Source organism: Lepidothrix coronata, unplaced genomic scaffold (assembly GCF_001604755.1).
Source record: "Lepidothrix coronata isolate B3197 unplaced genomic scaffold, Lepidothrix_coronata-1.0 Scaffold24, whole genome shotgun sequence".
NCBI classification, from domain to species: Eukaryota; Metazoa; Chordata; class Aves; order Passeriformes; family Pipridae; genus Lepidothrix; species Lepidothrix coronata.
In genome coordinates, this window is record NW_016690204.1 from 407649 (window position 1) to 435553 (window position 27905).

Genomic DNA, 27905 nt, shown 5'->3' on the forward strand with positions numbered 1-27905 from the left:
TTTTCCTGACATCCAACCTGACCCTGCCCTGACACAGGTCCAGGCCAGTCCCTGGCTCCTGTCCCTGGTCCCCACAGAGCAGACCTCAGGGCCTGCCCCTCCTGAGGAAGTTGGAACCGCAGTGAGGTCTCCCCTCATTCTCCTCTTCTCCAGTTGAAAACGCCAAGTGCCCTCAGTATCCTCACACGGCTTCCCCTCAGGGCCCTTCCCCATCTTCATTGCCTCCTTTGGACACTCTCTAATGCCTTCACATTTTTCTTATATTGCAGTGCCCCCCAATATTGCAGGTGAGGCTGCCCCAGGGCAGAGCAGAGCGGGACAATCCCCTCCCTGGCCAGGCCAGTGATGCTGGGCCTGATGCCCCCAGGAGAGGGTTGGCCCTCCTGGCTGCCAGGGCTCTGCTGACTCATGGCCAAGTGGCCATGGACCAGGATACCCAGGGCCCTTTCCCGCAGCACTGAATTCCCAGGAAGGGCCCCACGTGCCCACACCAAGGCAGCAAAAAAAGACAGCTACTCTCAACCTACTGCTTTATTCAGTAATTGCTGGTCCTACACAAGTACAAACACAACATGGCCCAAAAGGCTACAAAGTTATACAAAATAAAACAAAAAAAAGTCTGTATAGTATTGGCTGTACAACAGGTGGTAAATTCTTTGCCTTTCCCTGTGTGAACCCCAGATAATCCAGCCAGCACTGTGACCTTGAGCCTCCCTCTCTGACTTGCAGTTTCCAGGAGGTTGGCGCTCAGTCGCTCATTTGGGATTTGTAAAAGCAGAAGCACTCACACTGTTTTACTGGGGGTTGTGTAAGAAGTTTTTATCAACACTCTCAAAGAAAAAGTGAAAGAAATCGATTAACGGGTCAGCTAAAGAACTGTTCTTAGGATTTCCAGCTTCTTCTCTAAAGTGTCATGTTCAGTGGGCTGGACCATTGCTTCTGAGGTGATCTCCTGGTATAAGTGTTACAGAAGAGCTCACTCAGCAGAAACTAATCATCATGGGGCACTGCAATAAAGCAACAACTCTGCATTTAATTAAAGTTTTGGGCAGGTCTGGACTCCAGCTGCCCTGAAAAATCTTGTGCTGGCACCTAGAGATCAAAATAAATGCCCCCCCTGGCTTACTCACCGGGGTTCTGAAACAGCTCAAGATTTACATGCTGATCTGTACAGCATGCTAAGCATTTACAATCACCAAGCAGCAACCTGCTAACTGGAGAAAGAGGGGCTGAAACATCTTTCCTTCCCTCTACCTGGAAAAGATGTTTTTGCAGCCTTTAAAATCAAAGCCATTTTTAAATAATTTCTATTCAATGCCAGGAACCCCAGTAGCAAAGGTTACTGGCCAGGAACTGGTGCTCTCTCCTCTTAGGTTGCCTTCACTGCCACCTTACCTCTCTCACTCCTCCTCACCCAGACTCGTTATAAAAAAAAATGTACAATATATAGTCTGATGGGATTTAAGTTAAAAAATAAAAAGCTGTCCAGTCCTTTTGCTTTATCGGGAGGAGTTGGAGCTGGAGCGGCTGCGATGGCGCCTTCGTCCGGGAGATCTGGATCGGGATCGCCGGCGGACGGGGGATCTGCGCCGCGGAGACCGGGACCTGGCAGGGCAGGAGAAGGAGGAGGAAGCTTCCGTTAGCAGACAACAGCAACAGGTTTGAGTATTTGGTCAGTTCTTTAAAAACACTTCCCAGCCTCCCTCCAAAATCCCTCACACCCCATGGGAAAAGAGATCGAGAGCTCCAGAGAGGAAAAGGGCAATTCAAACATTGACTACACAGCAGGAATATCCCAACTATCCTACCTCTGCTTCAGGAACTGGAAAGAATGTTGAGTATCCAAACAACAGACAAGAAACTTATCTTCTTCCTCAAGGAAAATGAGCTCAAATTCATTCTACATCAGATTCTCCTTCACCTGAAGTCAGCTTTGACTTCTGAAACAATGATATTCAGGGGATGGCTTATCCAAGCCCTTTTAAATTCCAGGGAAGTTCCTTAGAGGAAATAACCTCAAGAAATGGTTTACCTTCAAGCTCTTCAGTACTACAATCAACCTGTATGACCACTGCTATGACATCAGGGTTCCAGGCACAGAATATTAACAGAACTTTAACAGGACAGTAAAAGTTGGACAGGGGAAGAAAACAAAGGAGGAGGGAATAGCAAACCTGCACCTGGCAGACCTCAGCAGAAGGTGTGTTTAAAGGAGGACTAACAGGCAGTGGATCTTTTGTCAGGGTAACCAGTGCTCATTTTTAAACCTATGGCTCAAAGCTGTTCAGCAATCAAGTTAGTACTGATATGAATTTAAGCAAATTTCTAAGACAGAGGAGCCCACGTAAAGACTCAGAACAACTTATCTGCGCACAATCAGGTAGCCCTGAGTCACACAATGGGCATGTGCATGTCAGGTCACACCTTGGGGCCGGTGTACTCCACTCACCTGACACAGGACTGCTTTTTGGTCATGTGCCAATTAAGAAATAAGGGTGGGAGATACAAGGACTTCCAAAAAACAGGCAGCTGGTGCAGGCTGCCACAAGTGTCCTGCCAGCCAGAGTCTGCTCCCCTCAAAGCCTTTATGCAGAAAGGGCTCCAGGGAACAGGGTGGGGAGCACCTGACCTTTCCCACAGGCTGCATCTGGGGTACAGACCAGGGCAGGTCACCTCGGAGCTACTGAGGAGCTGGCAACTGCAATCCAGGTTCAACAACTGCCCAAAAGTGTTCCTGTCACTTGGAGGAGAAAGTCAAGTCCAACAGGATTGTCCCCACGCCAAGAACTTCAGCAGTAGCGTGCTGTTACACCGAGAAGGAAACACAAGTTGCGACGGCTCTCACCTTCTCCTCATGCGCGGGGGCGAGCGGCGCCACATTGGGGGCGGTGGCAGCATCCTGCGGGGGGGGCTGAAGCGCCGGGGGGGCGGCCGGGGCCGCGGGGCCAGCACGGCTGTGGCAGTGATCTCCTGCCCATCGATTTGGCCTTTGGGGGGACCACACAAACAGCCAGGAGTCAGTATTTTTCAACATCTACACATCCATCACATTTACTGCAACTCACGGCTCTGTCACAAGCGACTGAGGCGGGATCAGCCCACGGTGCTGCCTCCACCCCCCACTCAGGGGCTACTCTGACAAAGTCCACACATATACTAGACTTCTTAATCTAATATCCTACCAAACTGCAGCTCAGATGTTAAGTTTCTGTGAAAATCTTTCCAAGTTAAAGAATCTTACCACTGTTTCAAAAAAAAAAATCAGTTTTAATAGTTCTGTGATGTTTTGGATCGGTCCTGAAACACACAAAAGCCATTTGGGCTGAAAGCTGACAGTATTTCAGATCAGTTCCCCAAAGACATCCCTATCACCTTTAACCCACTTTCAGATCAAATTCATCTACTCTGAAGATTTTTAGATACCCCCAGGCTCCTTGCAAGATGATACCTACCTCCATCCATGTGTTTCAGGGCTTTCTCAGCATCATCTGGGTTCTCAAACTCCACATAAGCATAACCTTTGGAGAGGTGAGGGTTTAGCCTGTCAACTGGCATGTCAATCATTTTAATCTTTCCGTAAGTAGAAAAAATTTCCATGATGTGATCCTGCAAGGAAAGAGCAAGCTTTATGGACACAGGCCATACTCACTAGTCAGGTCTGGCTGCCACAGAGCAGTAAATCCACAGCACATCATTTTTTCAGCAGCCTTTTACCCCTGAAGACCTTTAAACTGCCTTCTAGCAAAGACAACTGAAGCCAGCCCAGCTCTCTGTAGATCCTTCATCAAGAACTGCCAGATATCATTAATGCCTCCAAGGTAATTTCAGCTGTTGTCCCAACTTCTATAGTCTTCTTTCTAATAAAACAGGATATAAGGTCTGGGATACTGTCAAAGCAGGCAGACCTCTTAAGCACTACACAGTCTCAGAAGCCTGCATGGTATTTGACTCACTGAAACCCTACTAAAATTTTCCTCCGTAATCAATCTGGACATAAAGCGAGAACTTCCAACAGCAACACCTTGGCATCTCTCTAGCAACCAAAACATCCTGAGAGCTTTGAAAAAGCCACTCACACGTTCTCACGGAAGAACATGAATGCTTGATACCACAGGGGAACATGCCATTACCTTGGTCACATTTCTAGTGAGCCTTCCAACATGCACCTTTGTGGGTCTGAGGGACGGGCTCCGCCTCTTTCGCTCCTTCTCATCTCTCTTGGGTGGCTTGGACCTGATTTGGGCAACAGAAAATATTCACAGTTTTCAGGGAACATGCAAGACAAAACCAAGAAGCCAGTCATTATCACACAATTAAAAAGTACCATTTTTCTTAGAAGGACACCTTTTTTCTGAGAAAGTTACAGGTTAAGAGGTGTTGGGGTGGTGGTGAGGCTGTTCCACTCAGAAACACCTCAAGACTTGCATTTGCCCTTCTGCTTTTGCTTTAGAACCTTCTGGAATTTGAGAGCCTTTTTTTTTTGCAACTTCTCAACTTCACAACAACTAGGGTAAAAACCAGGACATTTAGCAAACACTTCTATGAAGTTGTGGCCAATAGTTCAAGGATTTCCCAGTTGTTAACACAAAAAAACATTCTTTGCCTCAACAGTTAAAGAGCCAAAATGAGGCCATAAACAGCACAGCATGCCACAACCAGTCAAATTAACAGATCCAATGATTTGTGTTTCTAGATCTTCTGTTCACTACAGAGGTCCAGAACTGTTAAAAAACCCCTGTTTAAGTAGCTACATATCACAACGCCTTTGCAGTTAAAAAAATACTGGAATGTAATTTTAATCTCAAAAAAAAAAAATCAGTATGCAGAAAACTTATATTTATGCTTCTTCCTGATCCTAAAGTCCATAAATTGAGTGATACCCTAAAAATCCCAGAGTGGCTTAAGTAGATTCTTATCTTACCCAAAGGAAGAACTTTACAGACGTTAAGATAGTTTGATTCCCACATCAGCCTTACAGGAAAATGCTTCCTTTGGTCCCCTTCCCATTTTATTTTTTTATAAGTAAGAACATATACATATATACATATACACATACACACACACATAAACATATATCCCAGATTTAGCCCTGACTTTTCTGTTAGTCTTAGCTGTCATTTACAAGAACTGAAGAGCTCTACTCTGATCTAGGTCCATACTACTGGGGAAACATTGAATAAGACTGCCTTTACAAAATATAATATCTAGAATCACTCCTTAAAATGAGGTTTTTAATCTCTGTTCCTACAGGGCGTATGTCTGGATTGTAAGGAAACGGAGCACGCCCATTCTAACAAAATTCAGATCTCTAAGTTATGGAGAAAGCAAATGGTCCTCAGAGAACAACCTGTTCTGATCACAATCTTGTATTCTGCATGGAAATTAAGCTGCCATCTGGCAACTCCTAGATGACAAATGAAACTCACTTGGAGCGGGAGCGTCTCCTGTTGTCATGTCTCCGTCGAGATGGACTGGGAGACCCAGAGGAGCTGCTGGAACTGGAACTGCGTGAGGTGCTGGAGCTCCCCGAGCGGCTCGAGGCAGAAGAGGAGCTTGAGCCACTGCTAGAACCAGTGCTGGAACTGGACCCCGAACTGGAAGTTGAGCTGGAACGGGATCTGTTGAGAGGGGGAGAGGAATAAAATTAGTGGAATATCCAGAAAAGCAATGGCTGAAAAACTGATAACTACAAGAGAGAGGGACTGTGAGTTAGAACAACAAAAACTGAGGGTCCACACCTCACAAAACAGCCAAAGAAATTCATACCTAAAATATAACCATAAGTTAGACAAAACTGCACTGTGACTAACACAACACAAGCTTTCAACAGGCCCAAGACTACCAGAAATCAAGCAGCTGATTTCTGGAAACATTGTTATTTGTTCCTCCCCATAGAAAGTAACTACCTGGTGCTGCTGCTCCCACTGGAAGCGCTGCGTCTTTTGCGCGTCTTGTCCCGACCACGATCCTTCTCACCCGATTCCTTCGTGGCTGCTTTATCCTTGGAACGGTCCTTTGACTTCTCCTCAGACCTGTCCTTGCGCTTGGTTGGTGAGGGAGCCCTTCAACAACAAATTGCAGACAGCACTGCTTAATGCAGAAAAGCACAGACAACAAAAGCCCCACACCCAAAGGACAGAAAAACACAAAACACTAAACTTGCACCATAACTCAGGATCACCATAACTGCAGAGTTAATTAGGCAAGTCCAGATGGTTTAGCAAAAGGGAAATATTTTGCATTACAGAGCAGCTTTGAGAAAGACAGCCATAACACATAGAAATTCACTCAGTAAGAGGTACATTTCCAATTCCTCACCCTCACTGGGAGAGAGCCCAAGCACCCTATAATATCCTCAGTTTTGTTCAGCCTGGAAAATCCGGACAGCATGATTACCTAGTGCTAGATTTCTTATTATTTTCTTTTGAGTCCTAGCAAACTCTTCTTTTTCAATCCTGCTTACTCCTTTCTCCCTTTGGAGGCATCCAAAGCAACACTGAATGGGCCCCACTTACCTCAAATCTCACTTTTAACTCCTCAATTCTGAGAACCAATCCCTAATAAACCCCAAAGAACAGCCTAGTGACAAAAGGGCTCACAAACAAGAAATTACAGTTAGGCATATAACAGCAAACCTGCTTGCAACATACTGGGCATCCACTGCCTTCTCTAGAGTCCCGAGTTACACATTCTGTCCAATGTGTAGGAGCCACCCCTTGTGAAGGCTCGCATGGGCAATGGGTGCCTCACCTTACAGTCTGCACTCACGTTTAAAGCTATAATTTCAGATTCACAGAAGTACAAAACACCTTAATTATCCAACCAAAAAACTGGCAGAGGCATACAAGCAGCTCGTGCCTCTTGACACAGCCCTGGCTCCAGAGGAGCAAGCACCAGCTTTCTCCAAAGTGTTTGTGCCATGCAGCAGTGTTTGCCAGGAAGGAAGGGCTGTTGAGAACAAACCCTCACTGAATTATGCCTGCTTCCAGCCTCAAAAAGCTGATCCCAAAGCTCTGTCACCCTTGAAAAGACCAGGTGAAGAGGTTGAGTTTGCTGCACTGCTGCCACAGTAGCTATCACTTCAACTTCTCAGCAGTCTTAAACCGGATTCTGACCTCCCCTACCCCCAGCAGTTTCCTCTTTGCTCTAGATCCAAAAGGAGACAAATTTAACACCCCACTATTTAGCACTGAAATGCTGGACATGAGCTGAATTCCAGATGTTTCCCACATTTTAATAACCTCAACTTGTGTTAACTTGTGTGTGACACCCTCAACTACCAATGAATGAAAGGTTCAGGGAATGAAGTGTGGGCACAAACATGTGGGAGCTGCACAGTGGCACTGAAAATGCAGTGCTGCAGGATGCTGGAAACATCTCCATCTCCATAGGCACCACAGGCAAACTCAGTCAATAGGAAAAAATCTTCCCAGCTCACAGCATCCAATTGTCTCGTTGCTTCTGCTAAGCAATTACTTTATTCTCTGGATTGCAATTAAGTTGATGGTTGGGAAGAGACCACTTCTGAACAGCCAAACTCACTTTCCTGATTTTCAGCCTCACAGTTTTTCCTTAATACACCAACTCCAAAAAGCAACACAAATGAAGATTTGCACACCCAGCTCCCTGCAGACACCAGGAAACACCCATGGCTTTCTGCATGGAGAACAGGAAACCCACACACAGATGTGACAGTGTCAGGGCTTGCTGGGAGAGGAAATGTCTCCTCTCACACCAGCAGCAGGAACAGTCCATGGACTGTCCCACAGGTGCTGCAAAGGGGACTAAGTAAAACAAACCTGTGTATGTCACTCAGCTTTAGGACATTTCTATCCAGCTCTGTGCTCTAGTGCAAGGTGTGAGAGGGCTGCAGTTCAGGAGCTGAAAGCCACTGCATGAGACCAGTTGAGTCACTGGACAGTACAGAACAGAAAAGTTTCAGTTTCACAAGACCAGAAAACTTTACATTTTCCTTCCATAAAATCACAGAATGGTTTGGGATGGCAGAGACCTTAAAGTTCATCTATTTCCACCCCTCTGCCATGGGCAGGGACACCTTCCACTTAGCCCAGGTTGCTCCAAGCCCTGTCCAACCTGGCCTTGGACGCTCCCAGGGATGGGGCAGCCACAGCTTCTCTGAGCAGCCTGTGCCAGGGTCTCACCACCCTCACAGACAACAATTCCGTCCCAATATCCCATCTGACCCTGCCCTCTGGCAGTGGGAAGCCATTCCCCCTTGTCCTGGCACTCCAGGCCCTTGTCCAAGTCTCTTTCCATCTTTCTTGTAGGTTCATTTCAGGTACTGTAAAGGTGCAATTAGGTCATCCTAAAGCCCACTTTTCTTCTCCTAAATATCCCACAGCCAGGCTTGGGTTATCTCTGCCTACCCCCCAGCTCGTCCTGCACCCATGGACTCTCACAGCCATGATGTATCAGCTCAGCCATGCAAAACTACCTGTTAGTGTCTGACAGTCGGATTTGGTTTTACCCCTTCTGGGAGGAGGGAAGACAGAACACGGATGAAGACCAGCATGCTTGCTGTCACCCAGCCTGCTGCTGGAGCAGGGAATAGACTCAGAGAACCAATTAGGCTGGAAAAGACCTCTGAGATCATCAACTCCAACCTCTGACCCAACACCACCTTGTCACCCAGACCACGGTTTTAAGTGCCATGTCCAGGGATGGCGACTCCACCACCTCCCCGGGCAGCCCCTTCCAATGTGTGATCACCCTTTCTGTTAAGAAATTCTTCCTCACGTCCAACCTAAACCTCCCCTGGAACAGCTTAAGACTGTGTCCTCCTGTCCTTTTGCTGACTGCCTGGGAAGGGAGCCTCACCCCCACTTGGCTACACCCTCCTTTCAGGTGACACTGAGGGAGGCCTGTTCCTCGGGACAGGCCTTACCAGGCAAATTAACCACATGGCTTTTAAACACTCAGCAAATGATGGGATTCAGCAAATGAAGCTGCATTTCAGCAGCCTCCAAACTAACCAGTGTTTCCACTCCACCAAAATACACACTCCTTTCTCAGGAACACCACTGGCCAAGCTGACTTCAGTTCGACACCTCAGCCTAACCCGTGGGCAGTCTCATCTATTCACTAGAAAATGTGGAAAGAATAAATCAAAGAATTCACGCAAGGCTGTGCAACAACGCACTTCTAAGTAACATGTTTCTTCCCTACCATCAAAAATCTCTCAATCCCTAACAAATCGCTGGTTTTGGAGCATCCACCCCAAACCAGAGTCTAAAAGCAACCCACACAGAGCCCAAGCGTCCATCTCACCCCCCCCCCCCTCTGCACTCTCAGAGAGCAGCAGCTCTGTGGCCAAGGAAGCGAACTCGCTCCCCCTCGCACGGCTATAGGCGAGTCCTGCGCCGCTGTTTGCTCCAGGCCCTCGTTTGCAAAACGGGGAAAGGGACTCTCGGTGCGAGGAGGGGCCCTGGCCGGCAGTTTTGAGCACCCCGTGACCGCTGGGCCCAGCAGCGCGGGCAGCCCCGCAGGCCGTGCCGCCACAGCACCAGGGCCAGAAGCAGCGGGAGCAGCACACACCGAGCGCGGGGCCAGGTCAGTGCAGCGCTTGCCCCTCGCCCTGGGCCCCCCGGCCCGGTCGCAGGCCCAGCCCCGCCCCGCTCCTCCCTCCCCGCCCCGCTATCGCCTCCCGGGCGGCCCCGACGCACTCCCCGCGGCCGGATGGCGGCGGATGGGACGGGACGGGACGGGATGGGACTGGATGGGATGGGATGACCCCGCACTCACATCTCAGCACCGCCGCCGCGATCGGCGCCGCGCGCGCGGGAACGGGCCGCGCGCAGTGATGACGTCACGGCAGGGGCGGGGCACTTAAAGGGACAGGAAGGAATGGAGTGAGGGGAGGATCGAGATCAGGATCAGGAGTAGGATTAGGATCGGTCAGTCAGATGGGGAAGGGCCTTGATTTGAAGCCGTGTGAGGACACTGAGGGCACATGTTGTGTTCAGCTGGAGAAGAGGAGACCTTACTGCAGTTCCAACTTCCTGAGCAGGGGCAGAGGAGGGGCAGGGACTGAGCTCTGCTCTGGGGGGACCAGGGACAGCACCCAGGGAATGGCTGGAGCTGTGTCAGGGCAGGCTCAGGTTGGATCTCAGGAAAAGGTTCTTCCCCCAGAGGGTGGTTGGGCACTGACCAGGCTCCCCAGGGGAGTGGGCACAGCCCCAAGGCTGCCAGAGCTCCAGGAGCTTTTGGGTGATCCTCTCAGGGACACGGTGGGATTATCGGGAGCTGAGTGCAGGAATAGCCTGAGCACAGGGTGGGTGTTGCTGCAGAGGGTCAGTTGCCCCTTGCAGCTGTATTGCTCTGTGGCCATGGTGCTCAGGGGACATGGGCTGGCCAGGCCTGGCCTCGTGTGGTAGAGCACCCAGTGCTCCCGGCCAGCACTGCTCCAGCCCTGTTCGTTCAGCACATTTGACCTGTGCAGTGAGCACCAAGTCTTGTTTCACAGGATCACAGAACCATAGAACACCCTGGAACTGCAGTGAGGTCTCCCCTCAGTCTCCTCTTCTCCAGCTGAACACACCAAGTGCCCTCAGTATCCTCACACGGCTTCAAATCAAGGCCCTTCCCCATCCTCGTTGCCCTCCTTTGGACACTCTCTAATGGCTCAATATCTTCCCTACATTGTGTCCCCCCAAACTGCCCCAATATTGCAGGGGAGGCCGCCCCAGGGCAGAGCAGAGCGGGACAATCCCTCCGTGGCCCGGGCCGCCATGCTGGGCCTGGTGCCCCCAGGACAGGGTTGGCCCTCCTGGCTGCCAGGGCACTGCTGACTCATGGCCAAGTGGCCATGGACCAGGATACCCTGGGCCCTTTCCCAGCACTGCTCTCCAGCCTCTCATTCCCAGTCTGTCTGTCCATCTGGGGTTGCCCCATCCCAGGGGCAGAATCCGGCCCTTCCCCTTGTTGAAATTCCCATGGTTGGTGATTCCCAGCCCTTGGATCTGTCCGGGTCTCTCTGCAGGCCCTCCCTGCCCTCGGGGGACTCAACAGCTCCTCCCAGTTCTGGGTCATCTGCAAACTTGCTCAGTGTCCCTTCCAGTCCTGTGTCCAAGTCATTTATGAAGACGTTGAAGTGCTCAGGGCCCAAGACTAAGCCCTGTGGAACCCCACAAGTGACAGGCCACAGTTTGATGTCACCCCAGTCACTGTCACCCTCTGTGCCTGACCCGTGAGCCAATTGCTTACCCCTCACAGGGTGTGTTTATCCAACTGTGAGGTGGACAGTGTGTCCAGAAGGATCCTGTGAGAGACAGTATTGAAAGCTTTGCTGAAATCCAGAAAGATCACTTCATCTGGCCTCCCTTGATCAACCAGGTGGATGACCTTGTCATAGAAGGAAATCAGGTTTGATAAGCAGGACTTTGCTCTCATGAAGCTGTGCTGGCTGTGACCAATAACTGTGTTGTCTTTCAGGTGTTTTTCAATCCCTCCCGGAATAATCTTCTCCATAACTTTACCAGGCACTGAAGTGAGACTGACAGATCTGTAGTTTCCAGGGTCCCCCTTCTCGCTCTTCTTGAAAATCGGGACAATGTTCACCAGCTGTACTGGGTTTGCATGTCTGGTTTGTGCAGCCACACTTACTGCTGTAATAAAAGTTAAACTTTCCGACAAACCCTTCCCTGCATAGTGATATTAATGAGAGTAACAGCTGGGGCTTCAACTCTTCACTTTCCATGATCTTGACCACCCAGCAAGCTGTTGGCCTGCACAGGGAGATGCTGGGCCCAGTTTCCTGTGTAGGTTGCAGATTCACAGCAAACAAACTCTATTTTGAGGGGGTGGCAGATGTGTCATGTTAGGGAACAGGAGCAGAAAGTGGCAACACTGCTGAGAGGGGACTCTGTTGCTCAACTGCAAGAAAATTGTGAGGAGGAGAATGAAAGACTTAAGATGGAGCATCATCCAGTGGCATTTCATGTTATGTGGGAAGGATATCTCCCCCTCTCTTCAGCTGAAGTGTCACCATAGGCATTTTTGTTAAATTCCTAATAAAGGAAGAGAGCTTCACCTCTGGAATGCAGTGTAAGAGCATGTCCCATCTACCTCCACCACAGGACAAGGGCGAGACCAGGACAGGTGTCTGTAACATCACATGTGGCAAGGAGAATAATTGGTTTATTTTCTCTTCTGCTGCAAAACCAAGGGGGTATTACATAAAACCAGCCATTGGCAGGTTCAGAAAACAAACAAAAAAAAAACCTAAAGAAAGGGAAAAGGAAGTTGATCTTCACACAACATCTTGTCAAAGGGCAGATTTCCCTGCCAGAGCACATTGTAGCCTACTAAAAGTTTATATGGGTTCAAAGAGAAACTGCACTATGTCTAATGAGGACTATCAGGAGCCTGACATGATTATTATGGAAAGATTTAGAGGGCTGCAGAAGCCCTATAGGACCATCGAGTCCAACCATTCCCACAGCACTGCCAAGGCCACCACTAAACCATGTCCCAAGTGCCACATCCATGTGTTTTTTTGAACACTTCCAAAGATGAGAACTCCACCACTGCCCTGGGCAGCCTCTTCCAATGTCTGACTACTGTTTTTGTGAAGAAATTTCCCCAATATCCAACCTAAATCTCTCCTGGCACATCTTGAGGCCGTTTCCTCTTGTCCTGTCACTTATTACTTGGGAAAAGAGCCCAACCCCCCTGGCTCCCCCCTCCTGTCAGGGAGTTGCAGAGCCAGAAGGTCCCCCCTGAGCCTCCTTTTCTCCAGGCTGAGCCTCCCCAGCTCCCTCAGCTCCTCCTGGTGTGCCAGCCCCTTCCCCAGCTCCGTTCCCTTCCCTGGATATGCCCCGGCCCCTCAATGTCTCTCTTGTCTGAGGGACCCAGAACTGCCCCCAGAACTGGAGGTGCCTCAGCAGTGCCAGCACAGGGATGGGCACTGCCCTGGGCCTGTAGCCGCACAATTGCTGGTACAGGCCAAGTGCCGTTGGCCTTCTTGGTAAGTCTCTCAGTGCTGCACTGTGGGGGTGTACTTTGGAAGTGTTACTATGTGCTTACACTACTTTTACATTCCTGCTCAAGATCTGCTAGTCGGCCTGCTGGAGTCAGAATGATGTCCCAAAGGAACCTGGGGCAGACCCAATATGGCTGGTCTTCTCACCTTTCTCCCAGTTAACTCGTTACATGTGAAGTTTTAGGTACTGCAACCTTAATTCTTAGGTTCTATGGTGCTTTAATAAAGTCTTCAGTCCATTTCTGTGCTGCCCATTTTTGTCCATATTTGTAGTAACCACTGAGTAAGGGAAGCCTTAAGAAATGTGCCCGTGAGAGAAAAACTGCAGTCATGGCTGGAGAACAAGACACAATACACCAAACCTCTTCTGTACCACATTTTAGCTGCTAATCTGAAAACTGCTTTATGAAAGATGGCAAGTACCACTGCCTTGATGCAATAAATGGCAATATGGATGTCACAAATATCAGCCACAAGTCTCAGCTTGCCTTACCTGCAGGACCTATGGCTTTCAACAGGTTGTACAGTTCAGTGACAGCCTTTTAGTGCTGGATCCCAATCTGGCCCGCACCCCAGGTGCTACTGCAGAGAGAAGAACCTGGGGGAGAGGCTGTGCTTCCTTGAGCCAGAAGGATGCAGACTTGTTTCCCTTGTCTGTGCTCATTGTTTTGGGATTTTAGGGCCCAGTGTTTAACGTTTTCTTCTCCCTCAGTTGTGACAAAGCCATAAGAGCTGGCTGATCCCAAAGCCATGCACACCCTTATTCCCATAACGGCTCTCATCTCTCCAAGGGTGGTCAAGTGAGGTCACTGAACCAGCAGAAAAATATTGCTGTGGAAAAGTTTTCTTGCCACCTATGCCCCTGGAGCGGGTTCCTGCAGAGCTGTGAGCAGCAGAGCCTACCCCAGGACGGTGGTGGCAAGGTGAGAGGGGGCTGATCCCCCTCACAGTGGCTGCCAGCAGTTGGCAGGACTGAGCCATAAGGCCAAGCCTGAACAAGGAGGGATATTCGAACACCTCATTTGGGGGCACTAGCAGAACTGAGAACAGGAGTCCGCTTCAGTTTCAGAGCGAATGGCACTGCTATGACCTTCTGCCCCATGCCAGCAGCCCACAGCAGTGCTGAGCATGGAGCTGGTGCTTCCAGCCCTGGATGGGACCTCTAGGGACAGCATCGCTGCCTCCCGAGGGGCTTCTCCTCCATCCTCTGGCACAGGTGTGACCGGCACGCCTGGGCTGTGCTCTGGGGTGGCATGGCCAGCTCTGTGCCCCGAGGCCGCCGATGGGATGTGACTCATCACGGCCCTGCAGCGGGGCTACCCCGAAAGAGTTAAGAGAGGGCTCCTCCCTCCCGGTACAGAGTCTCCTCCTGGGTGACCTTCCCAGCAGCCTCTGCTGGCTCTGCCCCAACCAAACAAAGAGGGCAGGAGCTTTTCAAAGAGCAGCCTCCCAAAAAGTTGGGTGCCGCGAAACCGGTCTGGGCGCGGCCCCGAGCAGGCGGCGGCGGCAGCGAGGCGGTGCCGTCGCCTGGGAGGATCCCGGCAGCCGTCGGCAGTCCCTGTACGTGGGTGCTCTGCCCCTCTGCTTCTGTGCACGGAGCTGGTTTGGGTGCTGGGAGCGTCACGGGGAAGGATGAGAGAAGCTCCGGCAGTGGTAGTTTGAGGGGGTGGGAGCACGGGGTGGGGTGTTGGCGAACCCCGGTGCCCGCGGCCGCGCCGGGGCAGAGGCGCCGGGGGCGAGCAGGGATGCGGAGGCTAGTGCTGCGCTGATGTTCAGGGTCGGGGCTGGGACTGGTGTGCCCGAGCTGAAGTGCTGTCCTCCAGCTGCTTCTTGAACTCAGAAACCTGCCCAGCTGTTTCCTAGCGGAAGTCCAGACCCCTTTGGATGCTGGGCGGTGGGTTTAAGGCAGCAGGTAACCACAAAGCTGCTCGGGCAAGACACCATGGACAAGCAGGAGAAGAAAGAACAGAGCTCCACCAGGGCTGCTTTTGACTCTTACCTCTGTGTTTTTCTGTCCCTTCCCTCCTGCACTTCCAAGCTGCTGAGTACAGGCTATTTACTGCCACTTCCTCAGGTGAACTGGTCTGCTTGTGATGTGGTTGGGACTAATGAATGTCTCTAAATGCTGCCTGAGGCTGAGTACCTGTCCTCTGTGTTGCATAGACTTGCAACTGGTGCTTCATTTGCCCTTCCCAATCACTGGCGTTGGGTTGTGGTGGTGTGGCTACAGATGGCTCTCCTTGAGCCCCACGAGCTCCAGGGGATCTGTGGGTCACTCTCCCCACAGCAACAGTGGCATTCATTTATCACGGTGAGGTGTGAGTACCCTGTACCAGGCATGGCTTAGCATTTGTAGGGATTGCAGTGCACTGGCTCAGCCTGCAGCCTCTGGATGCTGGTGCTTTCTGTGTGCCGGAAGATCTTTGGTCTCCCTCCCTGTTCAGTCTGACACTCCTTCTGCACCTGTATGAGGGTAAGGGTAGATGTGCTTCAGAGGATACAGCCTGTGTGGCTTCCTTAGAGGAATTGCACGGTGTGGAATTTGTCTTCTGAGGACTTGGAAACTTTTCATCCTGATGTGTAGTAACAGCATTTGTTATTGTTGCAGAGAATTGAGAGAGTTCCAATGATTGCACTGTCGAGTAGCTACATAGGTTTGCAACAGCAAAAATAGGAGATTTTGAGGGTTCCTCTCTAGTTTGCAGAAGGAGGTGAATTTATTAATTTAGCTGAAATACTTAAAGGTGAATTAAGTCTTCAGCCATAGCCTCTGAACACCTAGCCTGTCCTCTCTCGAGGTCTGAGGCTTTTCTTGCAGTGCACACTGGTAGCTAGTCCTTGAACAGGCTCAGGACTTCAGGACTGTCTGCCCCTGGATGTGCCAGTGCATACATTTGTGTATTTCAGTGCTCTTAACCTAAAACCTGTGCCAAGATGCCCTTTTTTCTCTGTTTTCCTGCAACACTTATATGCCCTGATGCTGTAGGAATATGCCTGCTCAATGTTAAACTTGGTCAAACATCCTGTTTTCACCATAAGGAACAAATATCATGGTACACTTTGCAGTAATTTCTTTGTTTCCTCTTCAGGCATGTGAAAGACTCTAGAAATTCAAGGTGTGCTTGTGGTTTAGCCAGTGCAGTTCTCTCTGCTGGAAGGGCTGCATCTTTGGAGAGCAGTGACTCAAAGTGCATAATGCTTTAAAGAGAGGCACAGGTAAAGACAGGGCCTTTACAACAACTTGGCATTTGTTGTTCTTGGCTGAATACTTAAATTCTCCTTGACAAATTCAGTTTGAGGGCATAGATGGATTTTGGGCCTGGATATGAAATCTAGCCTGTTCCTCTCCACAGGCCTTCCCAGGTGCTCTGTGAAAGCCTCTTGTTCCTTCAAGCTGTAGTTCCACAGTGCTTAATGTCAGGTTTGGATGCTCCAAATAATTTCTTAATACAAACCTGACCTTTACCAGGTACAGGCACAACATCACAACCATGCTGAATTTGTCAGACCAAGTAATATGGTGTTGAGGGAGACCTGTGGGTTTTGGGATGCAGGAGAGCTGATCCAACGTGAAGCCTTTTTGTTCAAAGCTATCAATCAGTGTGATTTTTTTACAGAGTCTCTGCTCTGTGCTGTGTGGCCTGGGACCTTTTCACCATCAGAGGGGATTTTCCTGTATTCCTGAAACTGCTCCTTTCCTCCCCTGAGATAACGGTACTACCAACACTAATACAGTTTTGTTACCCTGTGCCCCTAAACGTCCCAACATGCTCCTATTTATTCTCCCACTGTATCTTTATACTCTATTCCCCAGTGAGCTCCAGGCTTATACTGACATTGTCTGGGGCAAGAGCAAATATGTGTATCATCCTACTCACAATTGGTTTTGCAACCCCCCAAACAGTTAAAGAAACCTTGTGGGGATCCAACCTTCTTCAGTCTGCATGTTCTGCAAACCTTAAAGTAAACCCATGAATTTTTGTATTTTGCATTTGAGGATTTAAAGCTTGTGGGGATCCAACCTTCTTCAGTCTGCATGTTCTGCAAACCTTAAAGTAAACCCATGAATTTTTGTATTTTGCATTTGAGGATTTAAAGCATAGCCAGGCAGGGCTAGCTCCTCAACTGCTCTGAAAGCAGAACCTAAAGGAATGAGGCAGTTATCATGGGTGACAGAGCAAAGCAAGCTGTGGGCTCTAAAGAGCTCACTTCACACCCTGGGCCAGACAGCCAGACCTTTCTCTCTGCCATTCTCATGGTTGAAGTACAAGTTGGTTGAAAAGCTTCTTCTGAGGTTACCCCTTCAGAGGGGAACCAGCTCAGCTCAGGTGGCAGCAGCACTGTCTAAATCCATTTGGTCCATCAGCATTTAATAAAACCTGTAACAGAGCTGTTCCTTCACCAACTTTGCAAAGAAAGTTAGGGCTTGTAAGGTGGGATGCAGCTGTTTATGTGGCTGGTAACAGTCAGTGCTGTCAGATAATGGCGTTGCTTCCAGGATGCTTGGCAAGTCCCACAAAGCAGTGACACTGACTAAAATGGCAGCCTGGGAGAAATGGCCATTTTTCCCTGGCACAGATCTTCCTGCTTTGGCAATATTCCAGCATTGGACACCTAATACTGTTCATCTCTCTCCAAGCTAAGTTCCATTGAACAACATTGCCAGCTCATTGCCTTGCTTGGGGTGTCCTGTGCAGGGCCAGGAGTTGGACTCAAAGATCCTTGTGAGTCCCTTCCAGCTCGGGATATCCTGTGATTCCATGAGCCCCTTGTCATTACCTGTCTCCACAGAGCTAAGACTTTCCAGTCTGTCTGTACAGCAGTGAAAGTGTTCCCTATGTGAAGAGCCAAGAACTATCCATGTCCTTTCCAAGCTGTGCCAGGCAGGCACTGGAACAGGGCCCTGAGGGCAGGAAGCCCAGTGGAGGATTGCTGTACCAGTTGTTTGTCCTGCCCACAGCTGTGTACAGACCACAGTTCTCTGCAGGGTGAGGATTGGGGCATTCCTGGCAGACTTGCTCCTTTGCTCTACTTGATACACTTCCTGCTGTCTGAATCCATATCTGAATCCTATCCAGCACTGTCCTTCTTGTGCTTCTGGAGGATGATTTTAATAATTTTTTTCCCCTCTGAGGTGCTGCAGAGTGAAAAAGAACTTGTCTTGCCAGCTTCTGCAGTAGCTATTTAAAACTGTGGGAGAGCCATAAAACCAATGAGGATGGATGAGTGTCCCTCCCCAGTTGCTTGCAGCTGCTCCAGCTTCCCAATATGTGCTGGGGATCTGAGAAGGAGATCTGGAAACCAGAAGCAATGGAAAGGGTGGGAAGAGGACCTTGTTGGGCTGCCACCAGCCACAAGGCCCAGATCTGACAGATTTGTCTTGTGTTTCCCTACAAGGTCCATGAGGATCAATCCCCTTTTGCCAACTCTGAATCCATTAGGAGTGAATTTCCCAAGCCCTGGTACACTGGCCTTGCGCTGTACAAAGGTAAAGTTGAAAGGGAAGAGACATATCCACATCCAACTTTGTTGTTCACGATCCTACATGGCCCTTCTTAGGGCAGGAGTATTTTGCACTCAGAGCAGCACAGCAAGCCCTTGAGCCCAACATCCTTTGGGATGTTAACAACATAAAGTGTCTGTTTTCAGTTGTTGAGACCAGACAGGATGATTTGCATCTTCTTGCTCTGCATCTTCATGCTCCCTGTGGGTCACAGCTTTTCCTCCTCCCACTCCTCCGTCTCCTTCAGTCAAAGCAGTTCTCAGCATCAGCAGTTTGTCTCTCCAGTGAGACCTGTTGCTCCACCTCTGTACCTGCTACCCTGTGGCTGTGCTGCTCCTGAAATGGTGGGTGGGAGCCTGTTGCTCTGGTTCAGCCCATCTCTATGTAAGTGCCTACATCTCTCCAAGGCTGTTCCATCTCGGGGGCCAGGCTATTGTGCAGCTAACTCAGATGGTTGAAATAGCCACTGAGAAAACACAACCCCAGGGTAACCTGTGGCATGGCTGTTGAAAGCTTAACTCTTCCTTGCTTCAACCCAGCATGAATTTCGGAAACAGCTTTGCTTGTACCTCTGCAGGGTAAACACTGCCCATGTCCAAGCTGTAAGACAGAACGGAGAAGCCAATCTGCCCAGACACGAGTGAGCTCTGTGGTCACACAACTAATGTTTCGCTCTTGGGGAATTTGGCATTCAAACCCAGGTAATCAGGGCTGCAAAAGGACTGTGGGAGAAACAGGCAGCAATGGCTGGGGGTGTGTGTCTGTGTGTGCAAGCAGATGGGGGAGCTTTGCCCTGAGGGACTTGCAGGATGGACACTGGGGAGTTCCTCTCTCTCTCAGGATCACCTCCTGGAGCAGGGGCTTGTGCTGGCATAGAAACAAGTGGTGCAGAGGAAAAGCCTGTTTGCCCTAAGGCATGTAGTTAGGTAACATCACCTGGGTTGTAGGAAACTTGGATTCATGCTCTTCTTCCTCTTTCTTAGGGTTAGAGTTAGGTTAACCCTTAAATCCACTCTGTTCTGAAAGGAACTTGGGGATGTGTGGGAGTGCTGCCTTTGTTCTTCTCTCTTGAGGCTATTCCATTTTGCAGTATTTTCTGCTCCAGAGAGTGTGGGAGCTAAGGAAATAATCCTGGTGAGGAGAAGGGTGCTCCAGGCTCTGGGCTGTGCTTTGGTGGATATAGCTGCTTGCAGAATTATGGAACAGAAAGACTACCAGCAGCAATACCTGGGTAAAGCAGCTTTCCCAGCTACAACTAAGTACTTAAAAACTTCAGACACTGCAAGCATTCAGCAGCAACTGAAGAAAGAGTGGCTGATCTGAAATTTGGACAGACACCTAAACTGGCAGACTGGAGCAAAATTTCTGTTGCAGGCCTGGTGGTATAACAAAGCATGCAGCTGCTCACACAAAGGTGTATGTCCAGCTGGCTGGGTAAGGTCTCAGAATCCAAGCCATCAAAGGGCAAAACTTGGAGCCCGTGGTGCTGTGGGACAGCCCTCCCCAGCTGGAGCTGTAAGATGAGTCTTCCAGTCACTGTGTCTTCCCCCTGGGATTACCCATCCCACTGCAAAACAGGGGTGTGGGTGGGAGAGGACACTTGCAGACCATGAGGAATCACACTGGAGCCATCATGGCTTGCAGGGGAAAGATGTAGAATCTGGGATTGCCAAAGGACTTGCAGCTGTGGCCAGTGGTGGCACACAGTGTGACAGCTGGGGAAGTGGAGGCAAGAGGGATTTCGGAACAGGGGACTTACAGTGTCCACACTCAGCTCAGAGCACGTTGTGTGGACATGCCAAGCCAAGCTGACTTAGTGTTGCTGCTCTGTTTTAGAAGTAGCAAAGGCTGAGTCAGCCCAGAACAAGCTGTTCCAGGGACTTTATGGAGGAGATGAAACCTTTTCATGTTCCTGATATCCACAGAAATGGAAGGGGATCAAGGCAGAGAGTGAGCTCACACAATTGCAGTGCTGTAAATTTTCTTCCACGGATGCTCTTTTTCCCTGTTCTGCAAAACCACCTCTGGAATTAACTTCTCCAAGTGGCGTAAGAAACCTTCAGAGGAACAATGTCACCCCCAGCCTGCCCCTGGAAAGTGAAGGGAACTCCATTCCTATGCAAAATCACAGGTCTAGGAAAATCTCTGAATCCTTCCCTCTCACTGGGTTGATTTTTGTTTTTCCTTGTGGAAAAATTATTGGAGAGTAACAAACACCTCGAAGGCTAGGTGAGTGTAAAGGTCTCATCTCTGTGAATGTGTAACTTGATAAGCTGTGTGCATGGCAGAAGCTGCAGCTCCATGGGAAAAATCCTCTCTGGAGAGGGAGAAAAAAGAGAAGGTGATGGACTCAGCTGTGGAAATAGGGAGCACATTTAGTATGGGAAAAAAAACTTAGTGCCATGGCCTAGTTGACAAGGTGATGATCAGTCAAAGGTTGGACACAATAATCCAAACTAATTGATTCTGTGGTCTTGGAGGAAATTGCTGGAATACTGTATTATCTGTTGCTTTCACTGGCAGCCCTTTTCCCCTGACAGGGGCAGAGAGTAGCTGCTGTGCACTTTGTCCACCCTCAAGGTGTAAGTAGGGCCGGAGCTGGATTTCGATGTGCACTTCTGCCTGCACTCACCTCCTGCATCTCCTGCTCGCCAGTTGGACTCTGACCCACAGCTTCTCAGTGTCATTTCTGAAATGGCTTTCCAGATCTTGGTCTACCTCTGATCAGTAAATATATATTTTTTAAAAGCCTTGCTGCGGAGGCAAGTGCTGTTGTTGAAGCATAGGGAGCCTGGTGAAGCCTTGAGCATTGGTGATCTCCATGGAGCTGCTGCCTGCAGCTGTCCTGGCCAAACTCCTCATGCTGCTGCCCCTCCAGCCAATGAGGGGCTGTGGGGGAACACCCTGCATTGGGAATGCTGAGCTTATGTGGGGTTAGCGGGTGGTCTGTGCCTCCTGTGAGCTGTCCCCACACCCAGGAAGGCAGAGCAGGGCCGTGGGAGCTCTGTGGAGGGCTGGGAAGGTCTGGAGGGGGTAAGCATGTGAAGAAGGAGGGTGTTGGGACGGGGGGGGGGTGGTACACAGTGCATGACATCTTCAGTGGAGAGGGAGCTGGAGGAGATGCTGCGTGGAGTTTGCACATCTCCAAGACACTCTCATCATCCCCTTCCCTGTGGAGCTGGATGAGGGCTGCAGCCATGGGTGCCGGCTCTTCTGGCATTGATACAAATGGTATGTGTCTGTCCCCAGCTGCTCAGACACTCCAGTGTCCTCTGGCCATGTCTGGAAACACTCTGGGAGGAGGGCAGACTATCTTGCCAGGGCCCGAGCTCCTCATACCAGCAAGCCTCAAGGGGATGGTCTCCTTGTAGCATCTTCCCTTGGCATGGGGAAGGTTGAGAATTTCTTAGCTTTTCCTCTTGCTCTGCAATTGCTGTGTCTGCGTCCAGGAACGTCTGTTTTCCTATATCCACTCCCCCAGCTCTTATCTGCAAGGTCCCTAATGCACACAGCAGGGCATGGCATGGCCTTTAGATGCAAACAGAGCTGGATCTCTGGAGTTAATGTCTCTCTCTTTTGCCATAGAAGAAGTAAAATGCAGAGGGACACAACTCCTCTGTTAAATTAAGTGACTCCATTTTCCTGAGGCTGATGTCCAATAGTCTCTGTGCCTCCTTGGCCAAGATAACATATTGTTGTCCTTTTTAAGATCCACATGTGTCTAGGGAAGCGAGGTTTGGAAAAGGCTCCTCTATCACATCTGCTTGGCAGCCACTTGATGCAGCCTCTATTGCTAATTCAGAAATTGTTTTGCTGCCTTATGGGAATTCTTGAAGGATATTTATTTCAGTGAAATGAAACCCAAGAAGTTTGTCCTTTAGGCAGCAGCTGCAGCATTGAGGGTCCAAGAAATGCCTGGAGATTAAGGAATTTGGTAGGAAATGGAAAAAACCCTCCACCATAGGTGTATAGGCACATACATGTGCATGTTTACACATACATAGGCGTGAAGGGGGAAGCACAGGAACTGCAGCCATTACATTTACAGTTGTGCCTTCTTTGATTTTGCTTCTCCAGAGGTACGGGACAGTGCTCTCTCCAGACCCAAGGGCAGGCTCTGCAGCGTCAGCAGCTCCCATGCAGGAGTTTCTACATGGGCATCTCCAGTTCTGCTTGCTGTGACCTTCCAGGCTGCCAAGGAGACGTGAGGCTCTGCCGGGGACCTGCCAGCCTTGTGTGATGAGCAGCCACTTGCCAGGACTCACACCAAGCTTCCCGGGACACTGAGCTGCTGCTTGGCATCCTGACCGCTTCTGATTCCTTGCTGTGCTGCTGGCAGGGTGGGATTGATGTCCAGTTTGGGACGCCTGTCACCATCCTCTGTGCCCTTGGCAGGCTGGGGGACCAAGCTGGACCCCTCACTCTAAGGGGGCTCTGTGTGAGCGAGGGACGGGTTTGGGGCTGTCCATATTCATCCTGGTGGGAAGAGCCACCTCCTTTCCATCTGGGAACCGTGTCACTGCTGGAAGCTGGAAATGGCACCACATGCACCACGGGCCAGAGCCAGCAGCCTGGCAGCAGGGCAGTAGCTGAGCCTGAGCACCATCCCCCAGGGCTTGGAGCTGCCTGGGGGGCTGCCGGAGTCCCCAGCACAGGCGTGCCCCAGGGATGTAGGAGCCGGGAGCAGGAGGGGCCCTGCAGCCATGGGCCGGCTGGACGACCATGCCAAGAGGAGGATCGTGGAGCTGCGCCGGGCTGGGCTGAGCTTCCGCAAGATCAAGAAGGTGCTGGAGCTGGACGACATCCGGGTGACGCCGCAGGCCGTGTACCTCTTCCTCAAGAGGAAGAGCGTAGAGCCGGGGCTTGCAGCACCTGGCTGGGACAGGGACCAGCCCTGGCCTCCACTGCAGGGGCACGACGAGGCTGAGCCCCCCAGGCTGCTGGGCACCCGGCCCCCTGCAGTGCCCCTGGGGGATCCCACAGGCAGCCAGGACACCAAGGAGAGCATACAGATGGTTAGTGTGGCCTCCCTCTGCAAGGACGATGGGCAGCTCGGGGACACCCTGCCCGTGGGGCCGGCCCCTGGGAACGGTAAGGCCTGGCTCCCTAATGGGGGCACCATGGCCACCCCCGGCAGTGCTGGGCTGGGGAAAGGGCCCCATTCCCCACTGGGGAGCCCCCAAGAGCCTCCTTTTGAGGCATTTCTCTCTCTATCCCTTGCAGGTGACGACAGCTCCACAGGCACCCTCTTGGCTCCGGGGAGCTGCCCCGCTCTGAGGGGCTTGGCCACCCCCCATCAGCCACTGCCCAGCCGAGGGCGGCTGGTCACACCTCACACCAGGAACCCAGCCCTGGTGGTGAAGAAGACAACTGTGGACAGGGCTGTTCTCTGGCAGAAAAAGGTAGGATGGCAGGATGGGGGAGCCCATCTGCTCCATCCAGGAGCCGGTGTGGAGCTGCCATCTGGGCAGCTCTGCACAGCGCCCTGCTGCATCCACACCATGTGCCGGGACAGGCTGTTGGGTGTGGAAGGCTCCCAAAAATGCCCCCCAGCCTCTGTAGGCTGCTTTCCCTAGCAATGCTTGACTGTGGCACTTGGTGAGCGTATCTGGGTAGCCCCTCTGGGGGGGCTGAGGCTGTGGGCTTGCTGCCCACCCACCTGCAGCCAGCACTCACTGCTGCCCTTGGCGGATGCTGGCCATGGAGATGCCAGTTGCTGCCAGCCTTGGCCTCCAACCTGCAGCTCACAGACCTCTCTTTAAGGCCTAGTGTCAGTACCAGCTCAGGAGATTCTCCCAGCCACCCAAGAACACCAGCAGCTGAGTGGCTTGGTGCCACACCAGGAGATGAAGGGCTGTGGACACTCCAGGACAGAGTGACACAGTCAGGATGGCCACCTTCCATTTGCCATAATCCCTAACATGTACCCCCCTGCCTTGCCTTGCTACAAGACCCCCAGGATGTGGCCACACATATGTTGTCTCAGCAGGTCCTTGTCCTTCTGGCCATCCTGCCACCATGGTGGGCACACAGCCACCTGGCCAGCCCCATGGCCATGCCCAGCTCTGCTGGCAGCAGTGGTGACCATGGGACAAACCTCCATGACACTGCAGTCCCCACACCAGCCCCAGGCAGGTTCCAGTGTGGCTGTGTGGCTGCCCCAATGCTCTTGCCCCTCCAGAGCATCTCTGAACTCCAGAGGCTTCACTGATGGGCAGTGCTGTTGCCACATGGAGGGTGGTAGGATGCTGGCACTTGCCTTTCTGGCCATGACATGCTGGGAACAAAACAGCTGTGAGTTAGGCTGGGCCTTCATCCATGACCCTGTCTCTGCTCAGAGAGAGCAAAAGCCTTCTCCAGCCCACTCAGATGTTTGCCAAGAGCCCTTGCCAGCTGCTTGAGAGGCTACCCTGGCATTCAAAACCAGCATGTGATCCCTCACAGGGAGCAGAACAGCCCTTTGCCTCAGGGTGCAGTACAAGAAATGGAAGGGTTAGAAAGCAAAGGCCACGAGATGCTGTTCCTGTGCCTGCAGAGAGCAAACACAAGCCTGGCTGTAGTGTGGGCAGCCGCACTGCTGTCTGGCAGTATCCTGGCTCAACACATGCTGACAGGACACTTGGCACCAGGGACTCTGGAGTGGGGTGGGGATGAAGTGCAGCTCATGCTAAGGTCTAGAGGTCTGCAACAATATGATGGCTTTCCCTGAGAGCTTTTCTCTGAGCCTTGTAGCTAGTGCAGAATAAATCTTTCTCTTGTTAAATGCCATCAAAGGGGCAGCTGATAGTGTTTCACCTTCCCTACTCCAGGTCAAAGATGCCAGCACTCAGACTGCCCTGCTGAACCCCGTGGGTCCAGAAAATCACCAACTTGCTTGGGGTGTGCCAGTGCCCCCCTCTGCTCCCAGTTCCCAAGCCATTGCTGAGAAGCTGGACACTGTGCAGACGGAGGTGCAGAGGCTGAGCCAGGCCCTGCACGTGGTGCTGGAGCAGCAGTGCCGCCTGGAGCGCCAGCAGGAGCACCAGCAGCGGCTGCAGCAGGAGGTGCTGATGACGCTGCAGCAGCTCAGCTCGACCGTGAGCCACGGGGCCGTGCCAGCCAACCAGCCCCGCGGCCCCTTCAGCAGCATGGCCGAGCCCTCGCCCACCCTGCCCAACTTCAGCCAGTTCAAGATGGAGCTGATGTGAGCTCCCGCAGTGCCGGTGCGCTCCAGTGCTGTGCTGATGGAGCCGGGAGGAAGAACCACCTCTCAGAGGCTGCCCGAGGATTACGTGCAGCACCCAGCAGAGAAGGTCCCTGGTGCCTCGTGTTCTCAGCCCTACTGACTGGAAGGGGCTGCCTGGCACAAGGGGCTGGGCAGTGGAAGGCTGAGGCTTCACTCCTGTGCTGCTCATCCTGGCTGGTGCTGGAGCTGGCTGGCGGCCCCCTAAGAGGGACACAGCAGGGAGGTGGGACTCAAAGGAAACATGAGGCTTCCTGCTCATGAGGGTCAATCACAAGTGCTGTGATGGTCAATCACAGGAACACCTCCTGTCCTCCCTCTGCAGAACGTTGTTCAGTAAAAACCTATTTACACCATGATTCAGATCCAGTGGTGGGATCTCTGCATTTTCCCTCGCTCCAGCAGTGAGTAGGCTGGGTCTGTCTGGGTCACTAGCACCATGGGTGGAACTGCACAGGGTGCTCAAACCCACGAGGTGAGACCAGCACTCCACACATGAAGGGTGTTACTGGAACCTGGCATCAGCTGCTGCACCATTAGGGATGTGGAGGAAGCAATCTTTTACTGAGCAGGTTCCACCCTCCTCACCCCACATTCTCAGCAGATCCAGAGTCTGGCACTGCTGCTGCCTATTGTCTGGCAGGACTACACCTGGGCAGGAGCTGATGAACTGGGTGTTCATCTCTCCTCCAACCCCTTTTTCTGGGCAGGACTGTGATCCACAGCAGCAAGGGCTGTCCCTGGAGCAGGCTGCTGGTGCTGCAGAGCTGCTCAAGCAGAGCAGAGCACGATGCTGAGAACTCCTTGCCTGGACCAGAAAGGCTCAGGGAGGCTGATGTACCCTAGCTGCAGCAGTTAAGTCCAGAGAGACCAGATCTGTGGAAAGGTCTGATGGGGGTGGCCTTGGCTCATCACCCGGCAGCGAATCCTGAGAGGAGACAGGGCATGTCCTTCCTCCACATCAGCCAAGCAGCCTTCCGTGTCCAGGCACCACACTTAGCACAACCTGTGCCTAGAAGTCCCCAGCCTGTTTCTTTGGTCTCCTGGAGTCTGAGGTTAAAATTAAGAAGGGTAAGAAACAATTCGGGTATTTCTATGCACACACAGACCAATGTAGGTGTATGTGTACACCTGGGCATTTTGCAGGTCTGTGCAGCAGCCCCACTGGGTGGGGGAGCTGAACAGCCCCTCTGCCCCCCTGAGACACATCCCTGGCCCCAGGGCTGTCAGAGCCAGCTGTGCCCAGGAGCATTAGAAGTCTGCTGCGATCTCCCCGCACTCATTCATTTCGATGTTGGTGTAATTTTGGGGACGTCTGAAAAACAACAGATGGAGAAAAACACAAGGTCAGTTGCTCTGCTCTTTTGCACAAGGCAGCTAATCTGCACCTCAGCTTTGCACTGGAAAAGGAGAGGCTGGATGGGCAGCCCTCAGCAGCCCTCAGCGTTTACTAAGATCTCTGTCAATGTTTCGGAGAAAAACAGGAGCAGAACAGCTGTTTCCCCAAACCTGCTGAGTTTGGATGACCTCCCTGCAGCCCTTGGCCAGTTGAGGTCAGACATGGGAAGGTTTCCAGCCCATGCAACAGTACCAGCATAGACACCAGGAACCTGCTGCCTTCCTGTGCTGTGGGGCCACATCCATGTGAGGTGGACAGATCAAGAATGCACCCAACCCTCCAGCTGCTTAAAATCAGGGCTGCTGATCACAGCAGCCCCAAGGGGGGGGACATCTGTGATCTTTTCTAGTTGAGTGCCAGCTGCAGCACATCATATCCTTCAGCTATGGCTGCAAACACCCAGGCTGGTGAGTGAGCCTGTGGTCCCGTTGTCATGGCCACCTGGGCTGATACCAGGGCACAAGTGCCTCCTCACAAACATTAGGAGGCAGCTGTAACTCCAGAGAATGACGCTAACAGTGATTCCATGAAAGAACAGGCCCTGATGGAGAGGTGCCCCTGAGTCACCCTGCCTTGAAACGCCACCCCATCTGCCCTGCCCCACAGCCCTTCCTGTGCTGTTCTTGGGTCACAGAGGACAGACAAGCCCCCCATGCCTCCTGCCTCCCCACCCGGACCTGGCCCAGTGCTGCTCTCCCTTCTCATCGATGGTCACTATCAAAAAGGTCCCCATTCCCTTTCGGGCACAGTTCATGCCCAAAATTGCTCTCAACATAGAGCT

General features: G+C 51.5%; 2 protein-coding genes across 4 annotated transcripts; one reads left to right on the top strand and one right to left on the bottom strand.

The window, feature by feature from the left end:
• Positions 1-513: 513 nt before the first annotated feature.
• RNPS1 (RNA binding protein with serine rich domain 1) lies at positions 514-9807 on the bottom strand. Its single transcript, XM_017808837.1, has 7 exons — positions 9763-9807; positions 5907-6062; positions 5427-5618; positions 4131-4233; positions 3453-3606; positions 2846-2987; positions 514-1605 (listed from the first exon to the last, which is right to left on the bottom strand). Coding segments are annotated over exons 1-7 (855 nt in total). The 5' UTR covers positions 9765-9807; the 3' UTR covers positions 514-1499.
• A 4606-nt stretch (positions 9808-14413) lies between these two features.
• On the top strand, positions 14414-26084 carry LOC108494391. Of its 3 annotated transcripts, none has more exons than XM_017808835.1 (6): positions 14414-14560; positions 18398-18488; positions 19081-19204; positions 22581-23594; positions 23727-23905; positions 25313-26084. In XM_017808835.1, exons 4-6 carry the CDS (start codon positions 23207-23209, stop codon positions 25688-25690), a joined length of 945 nt encoding a protein of 314 aa, XP_017664324.1. In that variant the 5' UTR covers positions 14414-14560; positions 18398-18488; positions 19081-19204; positions 22581-23206; the 3' UTR covers positions 25691-26084. The 3 variants fall into 3 exon arrangements, with proteins under 3 accessions (XP_017664324.1, XP_017664321.1, XP_017664325.1); XM_017808836.1 differs by lacking the exon at positions 14414-14560 and adding an exon at positions 16221-16714; XM_017808832.1 differs by lacking the exons at positions 18398-18488; positions 19081-19204.
• Positions 26085-27905: the final 1821 nt, after the last annotated feature.

Excerpts from the sequence above, each read along its gene's own strand:
- RNPS1 (XM_017808837.1), bottom strand. Across the intron at positions 2,988-3,452 it reads CCTGAAACACATGGATGGAG|GCCAAATCGATGGGCAGGAG; the intron begins GTAGGTATCATC and ends GTCCCCCCAAAG. Across the intron at positions 1,606-2,845 it reads CCCCCGCGCATGAGGAGAAG|GTCCCGGTCTCCGCGGCGCA; the intron begins GTGAGAGCCGTC and ends CTGCCCTGCCAG.
- LOC108494391 (XM_017808835.1), top strand. The coding sequence starts at position 23,207 with ATGGGCCGGCTGGACGACCATGCCAAGAGGAGGATCGTGGAGCTGCGC. Across the intron at positions 23,595-23,726 it reads GGGGCCGGCCCCTGGGAACG|GTGACGACAGCTCCACAGGC; the intron begins GTAAGGCCTGGC and ends TATCCCTTGCAG. Across the intron at positions 23,906-25,312 it reads CTGTTCTCTGGCAGAAAAAG|GTCAAAGATGCCAGCACTCA; the intron begins GTAGGATGGCAG and ends TCCCTACTCCAG.